General features: G+C 37.5%; 1 protein-coding gene across 1 annotated transcript in view; it reads right to left on the bottom strand.

Annotated features, from left to right (window-relative positions):
- Positions 1-25,359, bottom strand: part of LOC150080674 (uncharacterized) — a 354,324-nt gene that overhangs the window by 163,670 nt on the left and 165,295 nt on the right. The window contains exon 9 of the mRNA XM_090381399.1: positions 19,231-19,355. Coding sequence (XP_090237525.1) covers positions 19,231-19,355 — 125 coding nt within the window. The remainder of the gene's footprint in view (positions 1-19,230; positions 19,356-25,359) is intronic.

Below are 25,359 nucleotides of genomic sequence, written 5' to 3' on the forward strand. Positions count from 1 at the left end.
CAACTATCACACTAGAAACAATTTTTTCTATGAAAGCAATTTTTATAAAAAGTTCATTTTAATTTTTAAGAGATACATTAATTTAATCCTCCAAATACAGACTGCTACATGCAAGGAAATCACAAGCAGAGTAGCAATCAAATTAAATCAAATGCAGAGTAGCAATTACCTCACTAACAGCCCAATTTCCCAATTGATCAGATAACAGTCTCTTACATTAAGAAACTAGAGAGGCCACAGAAGGAACAAATTTTTACATTAATTTTTATTAAGCAGTAAACTGATATTAAGAAACCAGTAGATAGTGAGGAATATCTAGGGAATTAACTGTTAGAAAGGTTAAGAGATGATGATGAAGAAGAAATGAAAAAAGAAGCTTTAATTTTTGTAAGGATTATGCAGTCCTTAGGCCTAAACTGAATTCTAATTAATGGTAGCAAGGGCTGTGATATTTCTGAACATTGCTAAGTGGACTTTTTTGTTAGTATATAAAATTATTGCTTTTTTGTTATATTTTTGTTGAAATTAGTAGTGTAGTTATCTGTGTTTATCTGATAAAGAAGATGTAGTTGTTTCTTACTTTGTCTTGGAAATTGTTCAAAAAGGAAAAAAAAAAAAAAAAAAGCAAGTGTTGAAATAAGAAGGAATCCTGCTGCTATTATTCAATTTTCAATGCATCAACATAAGGCTGATATAAATGCTACTTAATATTTTTTTTATATAACACTATAGGAGTATAATTAATTTGAATATTTTTATTAAGTTGTAAACTATAAATTTATAACACTAAAACATGATCTGATATGCATGCTCATAACACTGGTAAACACGTAAAATGTTACGAAAACACTCAATCTTGACTAATTTATGCTGCTGAACACAAAAATCACATTAAAATTTGTCGATTGGCTCTTGTTTTCGAATTATAGTTGGGGTCTCATATTAGTGAGTTACTCTAATTATCAACTACTGCTCTGTGCAAAACCCACGGCAACACCGCAGTTTCAGTGTTCTCTGTAAGATTCCTATTTTTTGTGCAGTATTTGTTTCGTGTGAGCTTAATATGTCCCATAATTGTGTGAATAGTCCGGATGACTTCTGTTACATATGTGGAGAAGTCACATTAGTTTCAAGAAAGGGTCCCTTAACTCAAGCCATAAAAAATGCCTTCTTGTACTTTGGGTGTAAAGTAGGCAACCAGGACAAGAATGGCTCCACACATATGCTACACTACCTGTTCATCAAAACTCAACAAGTGGGTGAATCAAAAGGGACGTTTTATGCCTTTCGCAGTGCCCATGATATGGAGGGACCAACAAATCACATCACAGACTGTTACTTATGTATGGTGCTTCCTATTAGAAAAGGGATGACAATGAAGAAAGAGTGATCAGTGAAATACCCAAATATACCATTTGCAATTCATCCCATGCCTCACAGTGAAGTACTACCTATTCCTGAACCACCCAACCATTTTATGTACATTCTGATGAAAATACTGATGAACATCAACTTGATATACATGAAGAAGTAAAGCAACCGTGTACTTCAAGGGATCCACCATTTTGTCCAAACCTCTATCCTTCTGAACTACATAAGATCATAGAAAGTGAGCTTAAGACCTCATCAGGAATGATCTCGAACCGCCGAAGAATAAGGAAAAGCTTTTGGCCTCAAGACTACAAAAGTGGACTCTTCTAGAGCATTCTGTGAAAGTAACAACATTTTGTACTTGAAATAAAGACTATGATAAATCCTATCAAACAGAAGGTGCACTCACTCTTTGTAAGGATGTTGATGGTCTAATGGCAGCAATGACCATGAAGCATGTTCCCGAAGGATGGCAACTATTTATAGATGCTTATAAGCTAAGAATTAAGGCTGTGTTATTACACAATGGAAATATTCAGCCTTCACTACCTCTTGCATATGTCGTCCACAAAAAAGAAACACACGCAAACATGGAGAGAATCCTCTTAGGTGTACACCATCAGAAGTATGACTGGCAGATACGTGTTGATTTAAAGGTAATCGCCATTCTATTAGGACTACAAAAGGGTTACACTAAATATTGTTGTTTTCTCTGCATATTCAGCCTTCAATACCTCTTGCATATGTTGTCAACAAAAAAGAAACACACGCAAACACGGAGAGCATCATCACATAAAGGTAATCGCCATTCTATTAGGACTACAAAAGGGTTACACTAAGTATTGTTGCTTTCTCTGCAAGTAGGATATGCACTACGAGAAGAGATGTTGGCCTTAACAAAAATTATTAACACCTGGAAGGAAGAATACAACATTTGAACCTCTGGTAGATCCAAATAAAGTTTTGCTTCCACCTCCATATCAAATTGGGGCTCATGAAATATTTTGTGAAGGCTTTGGAAGTGAACGGTCCTGCATTCACATACTTGCAAGAGAAATTCCCAAGACTTAGTACAGAGAATACTAAGGCAGGTGTTTTCACTGGTCCACGAATAAGGCAACTTTTCAAAGACGAATAGTTCGAATGGGTCCTTAATGATAGCGAGAAATCAGCATGGAAAGCCTTTCAAAATGTTTTTACTGGTTTTCTAGGAAATTTTAAAGCCGGCAACTACAGGCAGCTTGTGGAAAATCTCATTATTTCTTACGAAAAACAGGTGCAACATGAAGATGCATTTCTTACACTCACATGTGGATTTCTTCCCGCCAAACTGTGGTGCCATCAGCGACGAACATGGTGAGCGCTTCCATTTGCTTTTGTCATTTGGTTAGCCAATTATTGTTGGATGGTGAAAAGGGATGCTTCAGAAGTTGAATACAAGCGAAAGGTGAAAAGGTCCCATGTTTGATAAAGGTATGTTTGTATCTACATCTTTGTACCATATAAATAAAAAGTACCTTGTATAAATATAAAAAACTTTTTTTCGAAAAATAGAGCCAATCTGCCATTTTAAGCACTATTTCTGCGTTTGGCACCTAAAATCTATAAAGTAAACTTACTTTCATGCCCGTAACAAGATATGACCCAAAATTTGTTGTTCAGTGTAATATGTACTATTCTTGTATAACATGGGAATAGTGTAGCACTATTACTGTACTCACATATTTCTTAGTTTAGGGAAAGAACTACTAAGGGTAGCTATCTCATAAATCAAGCCTCTATCATGTGTTCTACTTCTTGCATGTTTATGAAGCCTTCTGTAGCAGGACACAATATAGCCATTGTGTGTTTCCACTGCAAAGAATGTGAGGGGATTAAATGCAAATTTAGCATTCTGATGGGTAATTGGGTAAATTACCCATCAGATTTGGGTAAATTCATCAGAATTGGGTAAATTCTGATGGGTAAATATAAGAGCTTGAAGAACAGAGTTGATGACCTCAAAGGAAACAAATTAAACGACCATTTGAGCACTCAGCTGCTTAGCTCAATGCTAGAGCCTACATTAGGGTTTCCAGATGTACCCCATTTCGGGGTATAATATCCCCTTTTTTGAAATTATATTTCCAAGATGCCCCCTTTTAAAATTTGAAATGAGGTATTTGAAAAAAGCAGAAATCATAAAACACCCTGTTTAGATGATTATTTAGGAAGAAAGAATTAACTGACGATAAATTTGTTGTTGAAATGCACCCCTTAAAGACTCAAAAACGACATTCTATCCTATTTACAAACAGGGTTATAGAATATTTATATTATGCTTACTTTGTAACCGTTTACATTCTACTTGATTATTTTTTATTTCATTATAATGATTTAAGACTCAGAAAACAAACTAAAGGAGATGTTGTATCGAAGAACGTGATTCCTTCTTTCTCTAGCAAAGGGTGAAACTCTCGCATGAAGTGAGTTTAAGTGAAACCTCTCTCTTGCACGTGCATCGGAAAGGTTGGTTTATATAATTGGAGATTTCATTATGATTATTTCAATACACATAAAGTTTAAAATTAATTGTTGTAAGAATTTAATTAATACTGTTCTTCTGATTATTAACAATACAAAAAATTTTATAAATAGTATACAGCCCCCCCCCCCCCTTTTTTTTACAGAATGTCTTCATCATTATCATCTTCAGATATCAAAGGAAAAAAAAAAAAAAAAAAATAGAAAAAGTGCATCAAGAGAAGAAAATAAAGAAAAAAACGCAAGAATTACTTCAACGAGCACTGAGAGAAAACTGAAAACTTACACTTGGGTAGTTAAAGGAAAAAGTATTGGTAAAGCAATATGTGTACAATGCAATTGTGAATTTTCGAAAGCAAATGGAGGTATTTATGATCTTAACAAGCTACTTTTGTCTACCACACTGTGCAACATGCAATTGTTGCATGGTGTGATAAATGTTGTAAATAATGAAGTCATGCAATTGGCTGATTGCATGAGTTCATTATTTACAACATTTTTTAGTGATTCAAACATCACCACTCAATTTAAATGCGGAAGAACAAAAATATCTAAAATAATAACAAATGTTCTAGCAAAAGAATGTGTGACTACAGTTACCGAAATTTTAAAAATAATCATCCCTTTTCAATTGCAACTGATTTGTCAAACAAAGGAAACTTTAAAATGTTTTCTTTAATATTTAAATATTTTTCTAAGTTTGCTGGAGGATTTCAAACAAAACTTTTGAGTTTTTTTAACAGCCAGTCAGAAACCTCAAAAGATATATCACTTTGCTTAGTTGAAAAAGCTGGGCTTAAATCCTCAGAACACTGTTAGTTTTTGTGGAGATAATGCCAGTGTATATTTTGGTATTAATCAGTGTGTTTACTGAACTCAAAAAATTTAATAGGTAATGAGTGTCTTTGTCATGTGTTACACAATGCAACAAGAAAAGCTACAAGTTGTTTAAAATTTGATATAGAATGTGTAACTTTAAGGACATATAATGAATTTAGTTTATATAGCAAAAGGGTAGAAAATTTAAAAGAATATTACAAATTTTATGACCTAGATTATTCAGATCTAATGTCATGTTCCAACAAGATAGTTGTCACTCCGTCCAGCTGTAGATAGGCTAAACAAAAATTTTGAGCCAGTTAAAAGCTATTTTTTGTCTTTGGAAAGATGTCCTATTCTGCATGATTTTTTTTTTTCAAACGAATTGGCTGAAGTCTACCTTTCTTTCTTTTCAAATGCAGCAGCCTGTGTCCAAAATGTAATTTTTAATCTAGAACAGGAAGGTCCTATTATAATAGAACTTTTCAACTGAATGTTTAATCTGAAAAAAACTCTACTTTCCAAGTTAAATGATCATTTTTACAGATTTATTGCTATGGAAAAGTTATTTGTACAAGAAAAGAGCAGATGATTTTCTAAACACTTTAATTCAGTATATTGAAAAAAGATTTAGTTTTAAAAATAACAAATATGAGTAACAAATATGAGTACCCCAATATAGTCAGACTTCATGAAGTGGCTAATTTTGATGCTTTCTTAAAAGTTATAGATTTATTTAAAATTCCCAATATCAATATCGATTTGCTGTATGAAGAATATGTTCTGTTGAAATCATTCCATAAAAATATTGAGACAAAAGACCTCAAAAATACTACAGATATTTGGATAAAATTTTTAAATGCATACAAAGTAAATAATACAGAAAAAATTATTAATTTTGTTTTTGCTTTGCCTCACTCAAATGCAACGAGTGAGCGAGTATTTAGCTTAATGTTTAATGAATGGAAAAAGGATAGAAATAAATCAGACCTAAAGGATGTTGAAGGAGAACTGTTGGTGAAAACCGATCACAATATGACCTGCAAAGAATTTTATGCATATGCACTAAAATATGAAAAACTGTTAAAGAAAATTCGCTCAAATGAAAAGTATTGCTAGGTAAATATTTTATTTTTTGATAAAATAAATCAGGTTTATTGAATATGTATTGTAAACAATTATGTAAAACATTTGATGTTAATATTTATAAAAGTTTCCTTTAGTGCTTATAACTCTTGCAATAAAATTTTCAAAAATTAAATGAATTAAAGCACATGCTATAATTTGGTTAATTTTATTAAAATTTTAATAATTTTGCATTCCATGAACTTGTAAAAATCAACAAATATAGAAATAAAATATTTGTTATTAAAATTGTTTGTTGTTTTTAAGATATAATGCGAGTCTCCGTAGCCGAGTGGTCAGGAGCGGGAGTGCAGTAGCACACGCTCTTTGAGTAGAACGGGGTTCAAGCCCCTGACTGCTGAATACGGTCGATCTGCCAACCCGCACTGGACCAGCGTGGCACATTATGGTCCATTTCCCTCAGCATGAATTGTTGAGGAGGCTTCCATCCTGCAGTGGGTTGATAATGGCTGCACTTTACCTTACCCCAAAATAAGGAATCACTACCCCAAACATAAGCATGAGTACCCCGAGATCAAATTTTTAATCTGGTCATCCTAGTCTATATTCATGTAGGCTCTACACTAGTGTTTCTCAACCTTTTTGTAGCTGTGGCACACTACACACTACAACCATTACTATACTCATGTATTCACAAACAGAAAGTTATTTCTGCTGGGTATATTTAATAATACACTTAATATTTTTTTAAATGCTTTTGATATTTCTTTTTTGAATACAGATGAAATTTAAAAGAACTTTTTGAACATACATGAAATTTTAAAAAATATATATGTAAAAAATTAACATAATTATATATATATAAAAAAACAATTATAACATTTTAATCAGTGAGACTGTTGGGTTTGATGGGAGGCACAGATTTTTTTTAATAGGAGGATTTATAGTGGATAGGATTACTCTAAGCTCCTCTTCTATCGACTTTAGTCTCTCTCTCTTTTTTTGTTTAATCTCATTTAAAGTGGAAAACCCTGTTTCACACAAGTAGGAGTGGAAAATGGCAATAAAATTCTAATCCTTTTCTGAAAATCAGCACAGCATAAATAAAAAAAAAAAATTTGTTTGAATTAATTTTTATCATAAAACTTGGATTTATTAATTTTTTTTATTTGCATTTTCCATGGCACACTTGAAGCATAGTCACGGCACACAGGTCGAGAAACACAGCTCTACAATGAGCAGACAACACAACAATGTCCCTAAAGGCAGAAAATACTGGTCCACAGGAAGTAGCTATTGTCAGGAAAATGGAAAATATACTGTGTAAAAAAGAATAGATGATATAAGACCAGGTTATGTCTAACAAGGATAAAGGTTAATGACGTTGTAGTACAGATCATTAGGTTTTAAGTAATAAGTGCTTTACAACAAAAGGTGATAGAGTTGTTCGTGGTGGTAATAATAATAATAAGAATAGGAAAGCTGACAATTTAGTTAGCAAGTATAGGGCAATACTGAGAAAAAGTCACAAGTTTCAGATGAATTTGAAAATGCCTACAATTCTGTCCAGGCAAGATAGGCTGATAACAGCATTCCATTCAATTTATCTGAATTTGGCCCTAGACGTAATGCCAGGACTACACTTGTTAACTATGTTAACTACACTTGTTAACTACACTTGTCAAAATGGACTACACTTGTTAACACAGAATGTTTTTACAGAAAGGAAATGCATTTAAATGGAAGAGATGCAAAAATATTTGCTGATGCTATCAAGTTGTGTTAGGTAGGTAGGGCAACTGCAAATTTGAGGGAGGGGATACAGAAAAAAAAACACATTAAGAGTAGCCACTAGCAGAAGTGAAAGTGATTCTTGCACTGATTCTACAGGAATATGCAATAGCCTGAAAAACCTTATAATATTGTCAGATATTACAAGGGTGCATGGGGTAAGCAAATACATGAGCTGTGTCAGAGTTGCTAAGAGAAAACACAGGTGTATATACACCGATGAGCCAAAACATTAAGACCAGCGAGTTGTTATGCAAATCAAAGCAACCGCAGATGAACTACAGCATGTGCATGGGTTGGGACACAGTATAAAAAACACCTGATACTGAGCTCCGTTAATCAGTGTTACCCTTGTTCTTCAGATGGGAATGGCGCCTCCGTAGCCAGGTGGGCAGGAGCAGCAGTGTGTAGCACATGCTTCTTGATTAGACCGGAGTTCGAGCCCATGACCACCAAATACGGAGGACATGGAAAGGTCAGGGAATGACCACCGCATATCCCCGGAGTAATATGGCCTTAGTTGCTAATGCTCCTAAAAACCAAATAACAAACAACATCAGATGGGAAAGGCAGAGGACCTAAGCGTGTTTGACAAAGGCCAAATTGTAATGGCCAGATGACTGGGTCAGAGTATATCCAAAATGGCACGGCTGGTGCGATGCTCACTGTCACCCATGGTTAGTACTATCGAAAGTGGTCTGAGGAGGGAAAACCCAAGAACCGCCAGCGAGGTGCTGGACGACCATGGCTCATCAATGCTCGAGGTGAGCGAAGGCTCTCCCGGATGATACGTGGCAACAGAAGGGCGGCTGTGGTGCAACTCACCGATAACACTAGTTTACAAATTTAAGTTTGTTCACTGGGGTTTGAATTTCAATAGGTCCTACTGCCGAAATATATTGCTGTGATTTCAAATATAACATAGATTTTTTTCTATCACATCTAGATACATCACAATTTAAGAAATAAAAAAGTATTGTTTTTTACGAAAGTATATAACTTTATTGTATTTAGTAATGACAAATTGATAGGACTACATTTTCATAATCAAAAAATACGTAAATACTAACAAGTATTAATCAAAATTCTGAAACCTTCATTAATCAGACCTTTGTCTCTTTGTTTGAAAAGAACGCTTAATCGTTTTTCTTTTATGTACAGTGTCAGGTTTCTCTCTTTTTAAACACCAGCAGTAGTTGGCCATCATGCTTGTATTCCACCTTCCCTGGTACCTCTGCTCCATTTCCTTTATGTCCTGATGGAATCTCTCCCCTTGCTCTTCGCAAGATTTTCGAGGAAAAAATCAAGATGGGCATGTAAAAAGTGAATTTTGATGCTCACATTGGAACCTAAATTGTGAAGCTAGATTTCCTAGAAAGTTTTCCATTACACTTTTAATAGCAATCCAGACTTCCCTTTCAATGTCAGCTATAGTAGTTTCAAACTGAAACTACTACATCTAAAACCAATTTTCTAATTTGGGGACCAGTGAAGATACACTCCTTAAGTTTTGCGTCAAATAAACTGGGAAATTTACTGCAAAGGTAATTAAAGCAGTTGCCATCCTTATTCAATGCTTTAACAAATTGCTTCATTATGCCTAACTTGATATGCAACGGAGGTAAAAGTATTTTATCTGGCTTCACCAAACTTTCGTGCACAATATTTTTTGATCCCGGTTTAAGATTGTGCCTCCGAGGCCATTGCTTCTTTGTCCAATGAAGCATTTTAGCTCTGCTATCCCATTCACAAATAAAGCATGGCATTTTAGTGTATCCACCCTGTTGCCCCAACAACATACATAACACTTTTAAGTCTCCACATAGTTGCCATTCGTGATCTTGATATTTAATTTTCTCCAGAAGCAACTTTAGATTGTCATAAGTTTCTTTTAAGTAGACTGAATGAGCAACTGGCACAGTAGTGTACTTATCTCCATTATAGAAGAGAACATCTTTTAAACTAGTCTTAAAATATACAAGAGGACCTTCTTGTGAAAAATACTGTATAAACTCCCTTTCAAGATTTCTGTACCAGGAAAATGATGTACCTGGAATAAGTAAGTTCTTCGCTTGAAGTCTGGATCCCAGAATTTCAGTAGCATATTTTGGAAGACCTAAGTTCCTTACTAAATCGTTCAGTTCGACTTGTGTGAATTGCTGTGGCGTTAAAATATTTTCTGATTGATAACATTCCTCTTCACTAACCTCTTTAGCTTCTGCTTCTAGTGGAAGAAGATGTGGATTCCAAAGTTTCTGGTGGAGGTTTTACAGTCAGATCAGGTCCATGCAGAACCGGTCTTATGGCTGAACGGTAGATCTGGAAATTTGATGTCCTTTTTATTTTTTGAATTGTAGCCTTTAACGTCACATACACAAAAGTAACATTCGGCATGGCTTACTGGGTCGCGCCACACCATAGGAATAGCAAATGGCAAGCACACCTTTTTTCCTTGACTCCATTTTCTAAGACGTTCGACACATGTATGGCATACATTATGCGGTGCCAAGAAATTTATCCTAGTCGCCTAGTTTTATGTCAAAGTATGCATAATACGATTTTTTTTTTACAAAATCGGTAATATTTCGCCTCTGCTTTACAGGAACAAAACAATCACATATGTAACAAAATATGTCGGGATTGTTTATACATTTTCTGGTTGCCATACTAAAAGAAAACTAACACACAATGAGAGCTCACGACAGTTTTTAAAGAAGGACTGTGACCGCATAAGGGATGTGCCACTTATATAGGCTCTGTGGTTGAGTGGACTGTACAAACAAGTGAGTGCATGCTCAGACAAGTTTAACTACTCTCCCAGACCCCACTCAGAAAATAAAATTCTGGGAATCACAGATGGGCCGAAAGAGTGGGGTGGGAGCCGTCTACCTTCCTGGGTTGGCTACCTTGCAGTATGACCTTGAATTGTGTGTAGTTACAGGTTAAACATGCACAATCTGTTATATTTGAGTCAAATATTTGATACTGATTACAAATATAGGGGTATAAAACTTGTAAACTATTGCAGAAACTATAGTTATGTACACATTTGCCCTAAGTAATATTTTGTTAATGAATTGTGAAAAATCTTTACATGATAGAAACAAACGGACTTCAGTTTAATAATCAGTAAACATGCATAAATGACTGCCACATACTTTTACTCAAACCCCAGATACACTGTAAACCAGTGTAATTGGAATGCTGGTGACTGCAGTAATGTGTCACAACACACAGTACATCGAACCCTGCTGTAAATGGGGTTGCGTAGCCACAGGCTGCTCTGAGTGCCCATGCTAACCACGGTTCACCAGCAACAGCGCCTACAACGGGCAAGCGAGCATCGAAATTGGATCTTGAGTGACTGAAAGAAGGTCATCTGGTCCAATAAATCACGCTTCCTGTTGTACCATATGGACGGCCAGGTACGCCGCGTGCATCATTTACCTGGGGAAGTGATGCCGCCTGGATGCATTGGGGGATGAAAACAAGAAAACAAGCCAGTGGCGGCGGCGTCATGCCTTGAGTGATTTTCTGCTGGGATACCCTCGGTTCAGTCATCCATGTGCCATGCACTCTGAAGTCTACCACCTACCTAAACATCATTGTTGACCAGGTACACCCTTTCACGGCAATGGTCTTTCCCTCTAGCGGTGCTGTCTTTCTGCAGGATAATGCGCCATGCCACACTGCATGGATTGTTCGAGATTAGTTCGCGGAACATGACGAAGACTTCCAGGTATTGCCCTGACCTCCAAATTCCCTAGACATCAATTCCATCAAGCATCTGTGGTTTGTGTTGGAACAGCAACTCCGATCTGAGGTGTCTCATCCACTGACCTTACAGGAAGGATCTGCTGGTTACGTGTTGGTTACCAGATCCACAAGACACATTTAGAAATCTTGTAGTGTCCATGTCTCCTGGGTACGAGCTGTTTTGGCTGCACGTGGAGGACCAACATCATATTATGTAGGTGGTCATAATGTTTTGGCTTATTAGTGTATACTTACTTGTAAGTCTATAACAGGAATATAGTAAACAAATCTGATGAACTTGAACCACTGGTTAAGTCATCAAATAAGGAAACTGTAGGGATATCAGAAAGAAAATGGCATTCACACATAAGGGATATGGAATTTGAATATGGTGAGTATAATATGAACAGAAAACACAGGAATTGGCTGGGGGAGGAGGTATGCTCTTGATTAAGAAACACTTAGAATTTGAAGTCTTCGCTCAGTTGATGTGGGTGATCACTTTGGTGTGATATAAACACTGGGAAAGCAAAAATTAGAGTAGGAGTATTGGGCATATGGATCAAATAAAGTGGATCAGTACATCAAAAGGACCAGTAATTCATGGCATCTTCAGTTGAGCAACCAGGATTGAAGCCAAATTGTTTGTCTAACTGAAGGTTGGCATGAATAGCGAGTTTCAAGGCATACAATTAGCCATTCCAATGCTCATAATAGCAGTCAAAATCTTAATACCAGTATTTCAATATTTTTAATTTATGAAACCAGGATACCGGCATTAAAAAAAAAAAAAAAAAAAAATATTTTGCAATAAATTTTGATGACAATTAGGTGCAATAAAGTAAGGAAAAAACAAGTAATTACTTGAATTCACGTTTTGAATCAAACTTTTATTACAATAATAAATATTCTAGCAAAAATTATTAACCATGCAGTTATTCTAAAAACAAAAAAATAAGCATCCACATTACCTGTCCAAATAAAGTGAGCTCTTAAGAAACTTAATAGTGTTATCGTTTAAACTGGATCTAATTTTGGTACATATTTAATTAGCGGCAGACACCATCCTTTTGGATTGTGTGCTGGTTGGTGCTTTGTACTGAGATAGTCACAGACGAGTTGTAGTTTAACCCCCTCTACTTATTCCCTCATCTTCAAAAAATCTTATTTCCTTTTTTATCAAAAATAAAAAATATTTCCTTTTTAACTTTTTATGGCACTATATCCGTATTGATGAAAGATGTTTGTTGTTTGTTTTGTTAGGAGCATTAGCAACTAAGGCCATATTGCTCCGGGATATGCGGTGGTCATTTCCTGACCTTTCCACATCCTCCGTATTTGGTGGTGACGGGCTCGAAACCCGGTCTAATCAAGAAGCGTGTGCTACGCACTGCTGCTCCTTCCCACCTGGCTACGGAGGCGCCCTATTGATGAAAGAAAGGGACTGATGGTTAAGCTTGGTGAGGAAATCAAATCTGAGTTGTGGGGGGGGGTTATTTATTTATTTATTAATTTTTATTTCCCCGTACCTTCGTATTGCCGTCAGGGGCCATTGTTATGATTTTCGTACAGCAGCTCCCCCTCAAGCACTAAGCCACACAAGCTACCTGACTGCATTAAAAAATGAGAATTTCCAGGAGCTGAAGGATATTCTTCACCCCACACACACAAGTATATATACAGTAATACCCCGAAGTTACGCGATAGGTGGGTCCGACGAAAATCGCGTAAGTCGAATTCGCGTAAGTCGGGGTACAACTTTGCATATAAATACATATAAATTTTGCTTAATTGGGACCAAGGACTAACAAAAACACTAGTTTAGAAGAAAAATATTAATAAAATTGCAGTTCTTTATACATATTAATACAAAATATGTATTAAAAAAAACAAATGAGTTACGTAAAAAAGTTATTTCAATGTCGATGGCTTCATAAAATCTAACAAATTCGTCGGACGACACAGCGTCTTTTTTTCACGCAGAATTTCTTCGTAGCAAGCTAATATTTTTTTTTATTCCTTGCTTTGTAGCTATAACGCGTTCTTCGTTGGAGTCTATGTTTTCTAAAATTTTTAAGCCCTTTACAATTGAGCCCTTTTCAATTTTCAACCTGTCAAGTTTGCAATTGTCATGTGCTTTTCGCCGTTGCTTCATTTAGGCCTGTAGCACGTGCAATATCACATGGTCTTTCATTTCGCTCAAAGCGTTTCACAATTTCATATTTTTTCTCTATCGACAGAGGCGGACTGGCCATAAGCCTTACCGGGGAAACCCCGGTGGGCCAGTGTGATTTTGGCCACAAACCATAGTATGAGGCCACTATAAATTTTCCAGGGTAAGAATTTTTGACCCAGTCCACCTCTGTTTATCGATAATTGCTTTTCTTTTTCTCTCTGAATCTGCAGTGTCTTCACCAGGACGCTTCCTTTTCACACCTTTTAATTAAGTATTTTACTATTTTTAGGGAATAAAGCACAATTACAAAATGAGGAGGCACGCTTGATACGCATAAACAAAGCTGCGCGCATGTAGCAACTGAATAAACAACACCATAAAGGCAGAGGTACGCTATTAACACCTCACATTTCTAGGGGTTACTACCATAAAACAATAAAAATCCAGTTGCGTTTCTGCTAGTGAAATCTGTTATAAACTGGTAGTAAACTCGATCTAATTGCATTTGCAATTATACCGATAGCTGGAATTGTGTTGGTTTTTAAGTTATTATGGTGAAATGTGTTTCCCCTTCACTGATATAAAAAATATAAAAGCAACAAAGTTAAATTTTGTTCATCTTTCGCTCTCATTCTCCGCCGTCGCACCGTATATCGATAACATATGAAAAACGACCTTGAAGATAGTGGGCGGCAGCGTTGCCAAACAAAAAAAAATCAAGAACCGCGTAACTCCGAGTTCGCGTAAGTCGGGGTAGCGTAAGTCGGGGTATTACTGTATTATATATATATCGTATATAAATATTACATGTGAGCTGTCAGTTTCTCAAGAGCAATGACACAGATATAAAACAAAAGTCATTTATCATACAAATCTACTTACAATACATAACTGGTGTTCATTTACATCTAATCTATTCATTTTTCTTATTTAATCTGTTAATACATGCTATCATTTCCATAAAATTTCTTTCAATTAACAACCTCAACTCTCTCTACAGCTTCAAACACTAAACTAATTCAATCTTAATCACTTCCTCATATTTCTTTTAATCACTAATATCAATTCTCTTCACAACAGAAATCCACAAGTTGCTAACTTAATGCTAACAATTCCATGTAATTTCTCTTAATTTAGTAATATCAATTTTCTTTACAACTTGGAGTTCCTTGTAGGTGTTCTCTGGGAGACCTATTGCTGCTAGGCTACTATGTAGTCTTTGGCACCATACCGGTGGTTAACACGATGATCAAGATGATCAATACTTTTTGCATATGCCACATCTCTTTGACCTCATGTCTCAGGTTCGTGTACTTCCTAATTTTTTCCTCATGGGTTTTCTGGACATTGCTAGTGTTGGGCACCGCTATGTCAATCAGGTAGGTAGACTTTTCCATCTTGTCTACAAGGGTTATGTCCGGTTTGATGTGCGGGATGGTCTTATCCGTTATTATGGTGCGGTCCCAGTACAGCTTGTGGGTTCGGGGCTCTAGTATTGCCTGGGGTTCATACTTGTAGTATGGTACACTTTCTTTGGTCAACTGGAATTTCCTCCCTAGCTTCTGATATATTATCCTGGCTACCTGGTCATGTCTATGAGTGTACTCAGTCTGGTCGATCACCTTGCACCCACGGTGATGTGTTGGATCGTTTCTTAGGCCAAGTGGCATCATCGACATATGCCATCTGACATTCTGGGATCCTTTGTGATGTATTTTCTATAGTTTCTGGTGTTGATTACCTGGTCTTGGATGGCCAGCATGAATCCTTCAGTCTCAGAGAAGAGTGTTCCGCTTGTGAGCCATGCATTGGAAGCAATGTTATCAATGTGATCTTGATGGAGGTCATTGTAGTGTCTGCCATGGAGTGTCTTCTTTGCCCATCTTTCTAACTTCATTCCTTGTGCCGTCTGGGCAGGAGTGGGATATACCACTTATCTATCTTCCTTATGGCCTGGTGGAGTGGTGCTGTGTTGTTCTTGAAGTAATCCTTCAGGTTAACTATCGCTATTTTCTGTTGCTCTACCAGGTCTATCAGGCCCCTTCCTCCCTCTTTCTGAGCTATTGTTAGTCTCTCCACTGCTGACTTCAGGTGGTGTTGGCAGCTCTTGGTCATCACTGTCCTTGTCTTTCGCATGATATCTTCTTGCTCGGTGTTAGTCCAATCTATGACCCCAAAGGTGTTTGTTAGTACTGGAGCTGCATAGGTGTTTATGGCTTTAACTGTTCCCTCCTTTCAATTTTGCTTTCAGCAGGCTTCTGAGTCTCTGATGATATTTTTCGGTCAGGCACTTCTTGATTTCCTTGTGCTCTAACTGCTGAGCCTACATCATCCCTAGGTATTTGTAGGTCTCTCCTTCTGCATAGCTTCGATCTCTTTACCAGTCAGCAGCTGGTAGTTTCGGCCGACTGATTTTTCTTGGTGCAGTATGTGGGTCTTGCAGTTGTCTAGACCAAATTCCATCCTAATGTCCTTGCTGAATTCTTCGGTGATCCAGAGTAGTTGCTGGAGTTGCTTCTTGGTTGCCACGTAGAGCTTGATGTCATCTATGTACATCAGGTGGGTGAGGGTGTACAGGTTCTTTCTTCCTTCTTTGAGGTTATATCCATACTTGCTGCCATTAAGCTTGGTGGATAGCAGGTTGAGTGATAGACAGACCACAGTGGGCTCAGAGCATCTCCCTGAAAGATTCCTCTTCTAACGGGGATTGGTCTGGTTGTGATGTTCTCGACCTTAATGGTGGTACTCCATTTCGCCATTGTTGCTCCTAGGAAGTTCATCACTATCTGATTGACCTTGTAGATCTTCAGGGTCTCTATTAGCCAGCTATGAGGTACAGAGTCAAAGGCCTTGAGGTAATTGATGTAGGCCATATATAGGTTGCAGTGCTTCTTGTAGGCTTGCTCCATAACTGCGGCATCTATGATTAATTGCTCCTCCACTTGCATCCTTTCTACTGTTCGGCCATTATTTTCTGACTCTCTAAGTGGTCTGATATCTTCTTTGTTATGCAGCTGGTCAGGATCTTGTACATCATTGGGAGGCAGGTGATTGGCCTGTATTTTGCTGGGTTTCTTGTATCTTCATCTTTAGGCTTCAGATAAACTTCGGTGTTGTCACTGGGTGTCTTATCATTCGAGTGAACTGCTCCGCTAGGTGCTTGTGTGTGTGTGCAGGTGAGCTTCTTGTACCAGTAGTTGTGGATGTTATCAATTCCTGAGGTTCACCAGTTGTGGGTGTTCCAGATCGACTGTTTTACTTCTTCTTCTCGAATCTCCCACTCTCTCATCTCTTGTATGTCCTTGGTTTTCTTCCGTTCTACTTCTATCCAGGGTGCTCTGCTGTTATGTCTTACTGCTTCAGACATTTCCCCCAGAACTCCTGGATCGTCGTCTTCTCAGGTGGTCTGTTTCCTGCTTTCTCATCTTCACCCAGTTTCCTGTAGAAGGCTCTTTGGTCTTTATCGAAGATTCGATTGTTTATTTTCCTCTGGGAGCTCTCTTTGTATCGGTGTAGTCTCTTGCTGAGTGCGAGGAGGTTCTGCTTCAGTGTGTCCAAGTATTCTCCTATTCTCTGATTTCTGGTCTCATGTTTGCTGTGTTTCTTGAGAATGATCTTCACCTTTCCAGTCAATTTCTTACTTCTATAACCCTGTTGGTACTGGGTCAGCTGACCTATCTTGACTCTTAATTCTTCTACCTTCTGCTGAAGTCTTCTTTCCCAAGCTGGTGGTTTCTTCTGTTTTTGGTTCTTCTGCTGCTGGTCTCTCGTTTCTTTTCCATTAATCCCAGTAGCTGTTATGGCAGCACAGTATACAGCTGTGTGGATAGCCTCCAGCATTGCACCATTGTTGTCAAGGTAATGTGGCATTATTTGCTGATTGAGGTGGTCTGTTACTCTCCACAAGATTTTATTTGGCCTCTGCTTAGGTATCACGTGGGTTCTTCTTCTTCTTCTTCTTCTTATTATTATTATTATTATTATTATTAGCCATATATATATATATAGAGAGAGAGAGAGAGAGAAAGAGAGAGAGAGAGAGCATGTGTGTGTGTGTGTGTGTGTGTGTGTGTCAGAAGTAGAAGGGAACCACCAGGAGAGAAAGAAGAATGATGATATCCAGCTCAGGACCCTGGGTGTGCCAAGCCCATGCTCACCAGATGTGAGCCACTGTGGTTCTTTACACAGCATAATGTGAATTCAAGACATATCACCAGCTGATGAATAATCAAAACACAATTAATATTCAAATTTAATTGTTTTTTTTTTTTTTTTTTGGTAGTTGTTGGCGCATAGGCTTCTGTGGCCATAATGCACCTCCCAAGGTTTTTGTAGTACCAAGCCCGAGGCGGGAATCGAACCCGCAACCTTTGGGTTGCCAGGCAGGTACTTGACCCACCCAGCTAGCCCGATCAGCAAATTTAATTGTATGTAGGGTAATCAAGTACCACACATTACTGCTTTTACCTCTTGACATATGTTTTAGCTGTATCAAAAGGGGTTACTGCAGGTAACCTGTTATTGATAAAGACACCTTATGCCTGTCAGAAAGCTTAAATTTGGGTTTCTAATTATGGTAAATGATTTTGTAGATTTTATTTTATATTTCATCAGCTTTTATATGCTCTCACTGTATTTTAGTTTATAATATATTTATAATAAACAGTTACTGCAATCAGAATTTTTGTTTTTACTGCATTATCCCCATCACTTGGCTGTTACTTCATGTTATGTCATTACTAGTCCTTGTATGCAAGACTTACCTATCAGAGCAAACTATTAATATTACACACACACACACACACACACATATATATATATATATATATATAAACACTATAGTTCATTTCTTTTGGATGTATTCTTATTTAAGAATCACTCTGTGTCAGTGCTCTGATCTGTCATACTATAATTTTTCCCTATAAAAGGTCTGACATATTTCAAATCTACTGCATAGATGGTTTATTAGTGTATCTGTCAGGATGTCTGGTGATGCACTGATTTCTTTAAGGTTCAAAATGCAGTGACTGCCCAGCCACTGTAGGCCTTATGGCCTTCTGACAGGATGGGACACAATGGTCGGTCTATTTTATCCTTTTTGTTTCACACTGTTGGTCACATTGTGGTTGGTTTTTGTATACGTTTATAGTGATATTTTATGCAATTTGGGATCCTGTTCCATTGAGGGGGTACAGCTAAATTTGAATTAATTATCCTTTTTGTAAATTTTTATTATTCATTATTCTTATTAATTGGCATTCTTTCTAAATTATTTTAGGAGTGCATTCCTTCTGCAACACCCTTATCTTGATTTATTCCCCACCCCTTCTTTCTTCATTTGTTGCTCTAGTCATTTTTTTCAGGGATCTTATTTGTTGCAAAAATAAGATCCCTGAAAAAAAAAAAAAATAAAATAAATAATGAATTAATAAACAATTTTAACAATTGTAGCAAACAAAGTAAAATAGCTGAAAGCTAGGGACAATGGATTCTAATTTTTTTTTGATATTTTATATTTTATTTATTATGGTTATTATGTAAACTATATTTTCAAAGGAAACATTTCATAAACATTTTGCCACTTACTTGGCCTGCATTATAATGCCAGTTGTATGAAATATAAAATATGAATATTCATATTTTATATTCCAATTCCATATATATATATTTTTTTTTTTAATTTTTTAACAAATAAATAATAAGCATACGTGATGTGAATATGCAGGGGTTCAAAAGCCTCTCTTCCAGAAGTAGGTTCAATAAATCCAGAGCCTTTTCCTCTTAAATTTACACCAGCTCCAGTCTCAGTACGTATATGTTGCAAATAAGATCCCTGAAAAAAATAAATAAATAAAATAAATAATGAATTAATAAACAATTTTAACAATTGTAGCAAACAAAGTAAAATAGCTGAAAGCTAGGGACAATGGATTCTAATTTTTTTTTTGATATTTTATATTTTATTTATTACCGTTATTATGTAAACTATATTTTCAAAGGAAACATTTCATAATAAAGTTTATATAAAACTAACTGCTGATCTTTTTGTAAATACAAAGGGTACTAGGAAAGTTTTGCAATACAGCTTTGTTTATTTAATTTTTTCAAAGTAATTTCCTCTACATTCAATACACCTCTCCATCCTCCGAAACCAATCTTTAAACTAGTTCTGCCAAGTTTCACTAGGGAGTAAAGCACACTCGTTGTCCCAAGCCCGTAGAAGGTCCTCATCACTGGAAAACCGCCTCCCTTTTAGCTTCATTTTCACATGCGGGAACAGTGCAAAGTCGCAGGGAGCAAGGTCTGGACTGTAGAGAGGGTGCTCGAGAAGTTTCAGTCTTGTCATGGTCAAATATTTGGTGCAGGCTTTGGCGCGGTGAGCTGGAGCATTTTCGTGATGGAGGTACCAGGTGTCCATTCTTGACTTTGGCTGCAGGTTCTTCATAGATCCAATGACTTCTTCTTTACAGATCGGGATTTTCTGACAGAGAGAGAGAGAGAGAGAGAGAGAGAGAGAGAGAGAGAGAGAGAGAGAGAGAGAGAGAGACTATTTATTGACTTATCAAAGCAAATCCTCAAAGGAGTTCTCCTTCATAATGGAAACAAGATGCATCCATTCCTATAGCCCATTCAGTAGACTTAAAAGAAAACTACGAAAATGTAATGCTTCTTCTGGAAGCTTAACATCCTCCATCAATATTTTCATTTTTTTTTTTTATTTGTAAAAAAGAGCAAATTTCAAGTAACTTTTGAAATTTCCATTAAAACTGGCAGTCCAGGAGGAGGTCTGTAATCTGGACTTGATATCCTACTGAACTGGCAGTCCAGGAAGATGTTAAGTTGCACAGAAGAAATTTTAACAGTGGACAACAGCACAGAGAGGAGAGGGGGTGTTGAATGTGTTGAGCGATGCATGGCAGAAGAATAAAAACACTGGAGTAGTGGAAGGTGTTAAGGAGAGTTGTGGAAGAGGGAGGAAACATGGGTGCCAGTTTTTGTGGCAGTAGATTTGTCTACAAGGGTGAGGTGGCTAGTCCAGAAGGGAATCTTCATACTATGTGGCTCAATACACTGAAAGTGTCGCCCCCTCCTCTCTATGCAGCTGCCCTCTCTATCATTCCCCCCCACCCAACTTAACATCCTCCCAGAGAGTATCCCCCACCCAACTTAACATCCTCCAGAGAGTATCCCCCCCCCACCCTCCTTTCCAGGTGCACAAATCCCCTGGTTGGAGGTGAAACCTTTTTCGGTTAAATATGTGATATGTGTGTGGCACGTGTATGATTTTATGGCCCAAAATCACATGGCAAGGTATTTTATTGCAATTACATGAAATATGGAATGAGCTCCAAGCTTGATTATTGGTAGTCTATTTGAACCAAGTTTTCCCTCCATATAGCCTATTTTGCTTTAGTGGGAGACACAGTAAGCTTGTTCATCTCATAGGTTTGATGAATGCCAATAGGGCAAATTTTTACAGCTGTCACCTAGAGATTGCAGTAATCACGAACACGAGATCATCTACATATAGTCTTGGAGATATTCTAAACTGATTATTCAGCCTCTCATACGGAACTATATTTCAGATGTAAACCCAGCACTCACTGAGCCTATAGAGCACCCTCTGGTTATGGTTTACCATTAAGAGGATAGCTAACAAGCAATGTTCATGTCCATTTCACAGATGTAAAAACCTGAAACAAATCCTCCCTTCTCAAATGGCTAGTGCAACCAAATGGTTGCACTAGCCATTTGAGACAAACCATTAGTTTGTCTCAACAAACAATTATGCGAAGAGTATAAGATATTGGAAAGAATTTGTTCAAACAACTTTTGTAAAACATAAAACAAAGAAATATTTTAGTGTGGCACTGCATGAGAGCACTGATGTAAATAATACAGCCCAAATCCTTATCTCCATATGTCAAATTAATGATAATTTTGTACCAGTTGAAGATTTAGTTGATCTACAGAGCATGCAAGGAACAACTACAGGTGAAAATCTTTTTGAAAATTTTTGCCAATCTATTGAAAAGTTAGGATTAAATATTAAAAATTCGGTAGAAGTCACAACAGATGCAGAAACTGATTTGTAAAAACATTGCGCATATGGGTAGAATAACCAAGAAAATAACCATGATAGATATCAGAGACTGGGATTCACTGCATTGTGCAACAAGAAGCTCTCTGTGGGAAAGTATTGGATCTCCAAATCATTATGAACGTGGTTATTTCAACTGAAAATTTATAAGATCACATGGCCTTAATCAACGTATGTTTCAACAATTCATATAGAGTTTGCTGAATATGAAGATGTAATTTTACATAGTGCGGTGAGATGGCTTAATCATAGCAAAGTGTTATATCATTTCTTTAAACTGTGTTATGAAATTGATATTTTTATGACAGAAAAAGGGAAACCAATAAACAACTATGAATTATGGAGTGGCTGTTTGATCTTGAAGTTCTTACAGACTTAGTTCCTTGAGGTTGTCACAGACATTCTCACAGATAGGCCAGACAAGTTGTGCCTGCTACCTTGGGAGTCTAAAACGTAGATGGAACTGATATTTGGGTGACATTCAAATCAAGTGGACACACAATTTTGGGGAAGTCCGGATGGCCTGTGACAGCCAAATCCTCTGCTTGCACCTTCATAAGGGTGAGACTGTTAGTAATCCTGGGTATAACTCCAATGCACAAGCACACTGTGGGTGACCGCCCAGGTGTGAACCAATGTAAGCAGGGGTCGAGGTGTGGCACCCACACCACATGGAGGAATGTCGCCCCTCTTATGTTACCAGGCAATACTAGGTGGTAGATGACTCTCATTAACCGGTGCAATACCATCATTTTGCTTATTGGAGGCTTGAAATGGTGGAACCCATATTTAGTCTCCAGAGCTAAGTTCTGGTCAACCCTTCCACATCTCTTCCATCATACAGTATGATTGATGTCTTTTGAGGTTATGATGAACATCATGGCGAGATCCAAACTTCCTTATATTTCGAGGGTACAGCTATAAAATGGTGTTCGCAAGCCAGCTGCTAATTAGTAAACCAGACCGAACCTATCGGCAACTCTATAGGAAGCTTCAGGATCAGCCAGTGTATATCTTGCTACCTCTACTCTGCCAGATAGTAACTGGAGGGAGTCCGAGTAGTGTGTAAGCGGGGGGGGGGATTGTCGAGGGCAAGTTATGTTAAGGATCTGGGTATATTCTTACCATGTGCATGCCATATCCAAAAATTTCATTACTTCATACAGCATGCCCCCCCCCCACTTTCTCTTTCTTACTATTGAACACACCATGGATTCACAAACTAATAGAATAAGCTTATCTGCAAAAAGATCTAAACCCCCCAAACACTTCCTACTTAATCTCACAAATATATGTGGTCTTAATTCTAATCTCAATGATGTCCATTTCCACTTGCAGTCTGCCAAACCCCATGTACTTTTTCTGACAGAATCTCAGTTATCAGTTGATTCAACTACTGCTCATCTCATCTGCCCAAATTATTCACTGTATAATCCCTTTCGCCTAACAGGTGGTACTTGTGCATATGTCCATTCCGATATTCCTGATGGTAGATGGCCATCTACAATTAGGTAGACAGAGAGCCATCTACCATTAGGTAGACAGAAGATAGAGAGCCATCTACCTGATGGATGACTCTCTGTCTTCTAACTTCTCCACTAATGCTGGTGTCCCCAAGGTTCAGTTCTTTCCCCCACTCTTTTCCTCTTGCATATTAATGACCTTCTTCCATTAACTGGAAATCCTATCCATATTTTTGCCAATGATAGCACATTGCATTCCACTCTCCATGTGAAAACTTGCCCTGCTCAATCAGCTTCAACTTCTTGAATATCTGCTACCAATTCCTTAAATGCTGATCTCCAGGTAATTCTCCAGTGGCACAAAGACAGTTGATTTCGATCGTTCTAAAACTCAGTCTTGTCTTATATCTCGCAAAAAGGATTCTTCTGCTCCTATGCTTATCTTTAGTGACACTCCGATTTCTAGGCAAAATGATATATCTCGTGTGTGTGTGTGTGTGTGTGTGTGTGTGTGTGTGTGTGTGTGTGTGTGTGTGTGTGTGTGTGTGTGTGTGTGTGTGTGTGTGTGTGTGTGTTATGGGGGTTTAACGATGCATAAGCTGCTGGGGCTATAATGCGCCTATTCACAGAAAAATGCTAAACACTAAATTTACAAATAACCACTTGGTTTGTTTACAGAGATATTTTAGAATTTATCATATAGACCAATGATTTTTAGGTAAGAGAAAAACTCGTTTGCATTATCTCCAATGATATGTTGTATGTCATTGGTTTTCGTAGATTTCTCAGGGAAAACAGGACAGATGTTCTGTCCTGTTGATAGTGAGGACAGTCAATCAGAATAAGTTTGTTAAATTTTCTGAACAGTATGGACACTGAGGAGGATCTTCACCTGTGAGTAGATGGAGATAAGTCAGATATGTATGTCCGATTCGTGCCAGTGCAAGTACCGCTTCTTCTCTTTGCACTGTTATGGTGCTAGAGTGCCAACTCTTTGGATCGTGTTTCAATTGGTATAGTTTATTATTGGTTTGGTCGTGCCATAGCTCTTTCCACTGCGCAAGACATGCTGTTTGTATGATATGACTGTAGTCAGAGAATGGAACCGGAACAGAGGTTAAATCAAAAGTTGATGGATTTTTAGAAGTTTGATCAGCAAGTTCATTCCCCTTTATCCCTGAATGTGCTGGGATCCAGCAAAAGATCAATGATTGATGACATTCTTCAATTTGTAATGGGAGTCTTCTAATTTGATTTAACACAGGGTGAACCTTGAAGGAAGAGTTTTGAATTGCTATAATTGAGCTGAGAGAGTCTGTGTATACCTGTGTATACAATGTATTTTAGAGATGGGTAGAGATACAGGTTGAATAAAGCTAATTTTATTACATGCAGTTCTGCAGAGAAGCTGCTACACTCAGGTGGAAGGGCAGCAGAAATGATAGTAGAGAGAAATACTGCCGCGGCTCCAACGGCTGAATGCGATTTGGAGCCATCAGTATATATTGGCAAAAAATCAGCGTATTTCTGAATATGGCTTGCATGAAGTTGTCTCACACTGAGTATCGAAAGATAACTGAGAAGGGGGAGTCCAAGGAGGTTGGGAATAATTCATTAATTATTGCCTGTTGAAAATAGGAACATTCTAACTCTGCATTAATTCAATAAGGTGTAAGCCTGCTGGTCTTATTTTACTGGGTTTATTTTTACAGAGGTTTTGCAGTGGTGGATTAAAGAGGTATGGCCCAATAGGATGCTGACAGCAACTTTGTATTCGGGCTGCATACTAAGAAGTAGAGTTTTCCTGCAGAGGCAAAGAGGGGGCTCATGAGCTTCAATATATAAACTACGGGTAGGAGATGTCCTGAAAGCACCAAGTGCAATCCTCAATGCACTATGCTGTACAGGTTCCAGGCAGCGGAGTGTACTCTTTCGGGCAGAATCAAAGATTGGAGCACCATAATCCAAACGGGATCTGATCAATGCTCTATATAGGAGCAGCAAAGATGTACGGTCTCCTCCCCAAGACAGGGCAGATAAAGCTTTTAGTATATTCAGCTTTTTGAGGCAGATAGTATGTACAAATTTAATGTGCTCAAAGAAGTTTGACTTCCTATCAAGGATTAATCCCAAGAATCTCACCTTGTCAGTCACTGGAATGGTAGAGTTTGACATCTAGTTCAGGATCTGTATGCAATTTACGTTGATTGCAAAAGTGAATTGCAACTGTTTTCTGCTGTGACAGACAATAGGCATTGCACATTGCCCACCTT

Source organism: Mastigoproctus giganteus, chromosome 9, assembly GCF_048544385.1.
Source record: "Mastigoproctus giganteus isolate SK-2022 chromosome 9, ASM4854438v1, whole genome shotgun sequence".
Taxonomy (NCBI): Eukaryota; Metazoa; Arthropoda; class Arachnida; order Uropygi; family Thelyphonidae; genus Mastigoproctus; species Mastigoproctus giganteus.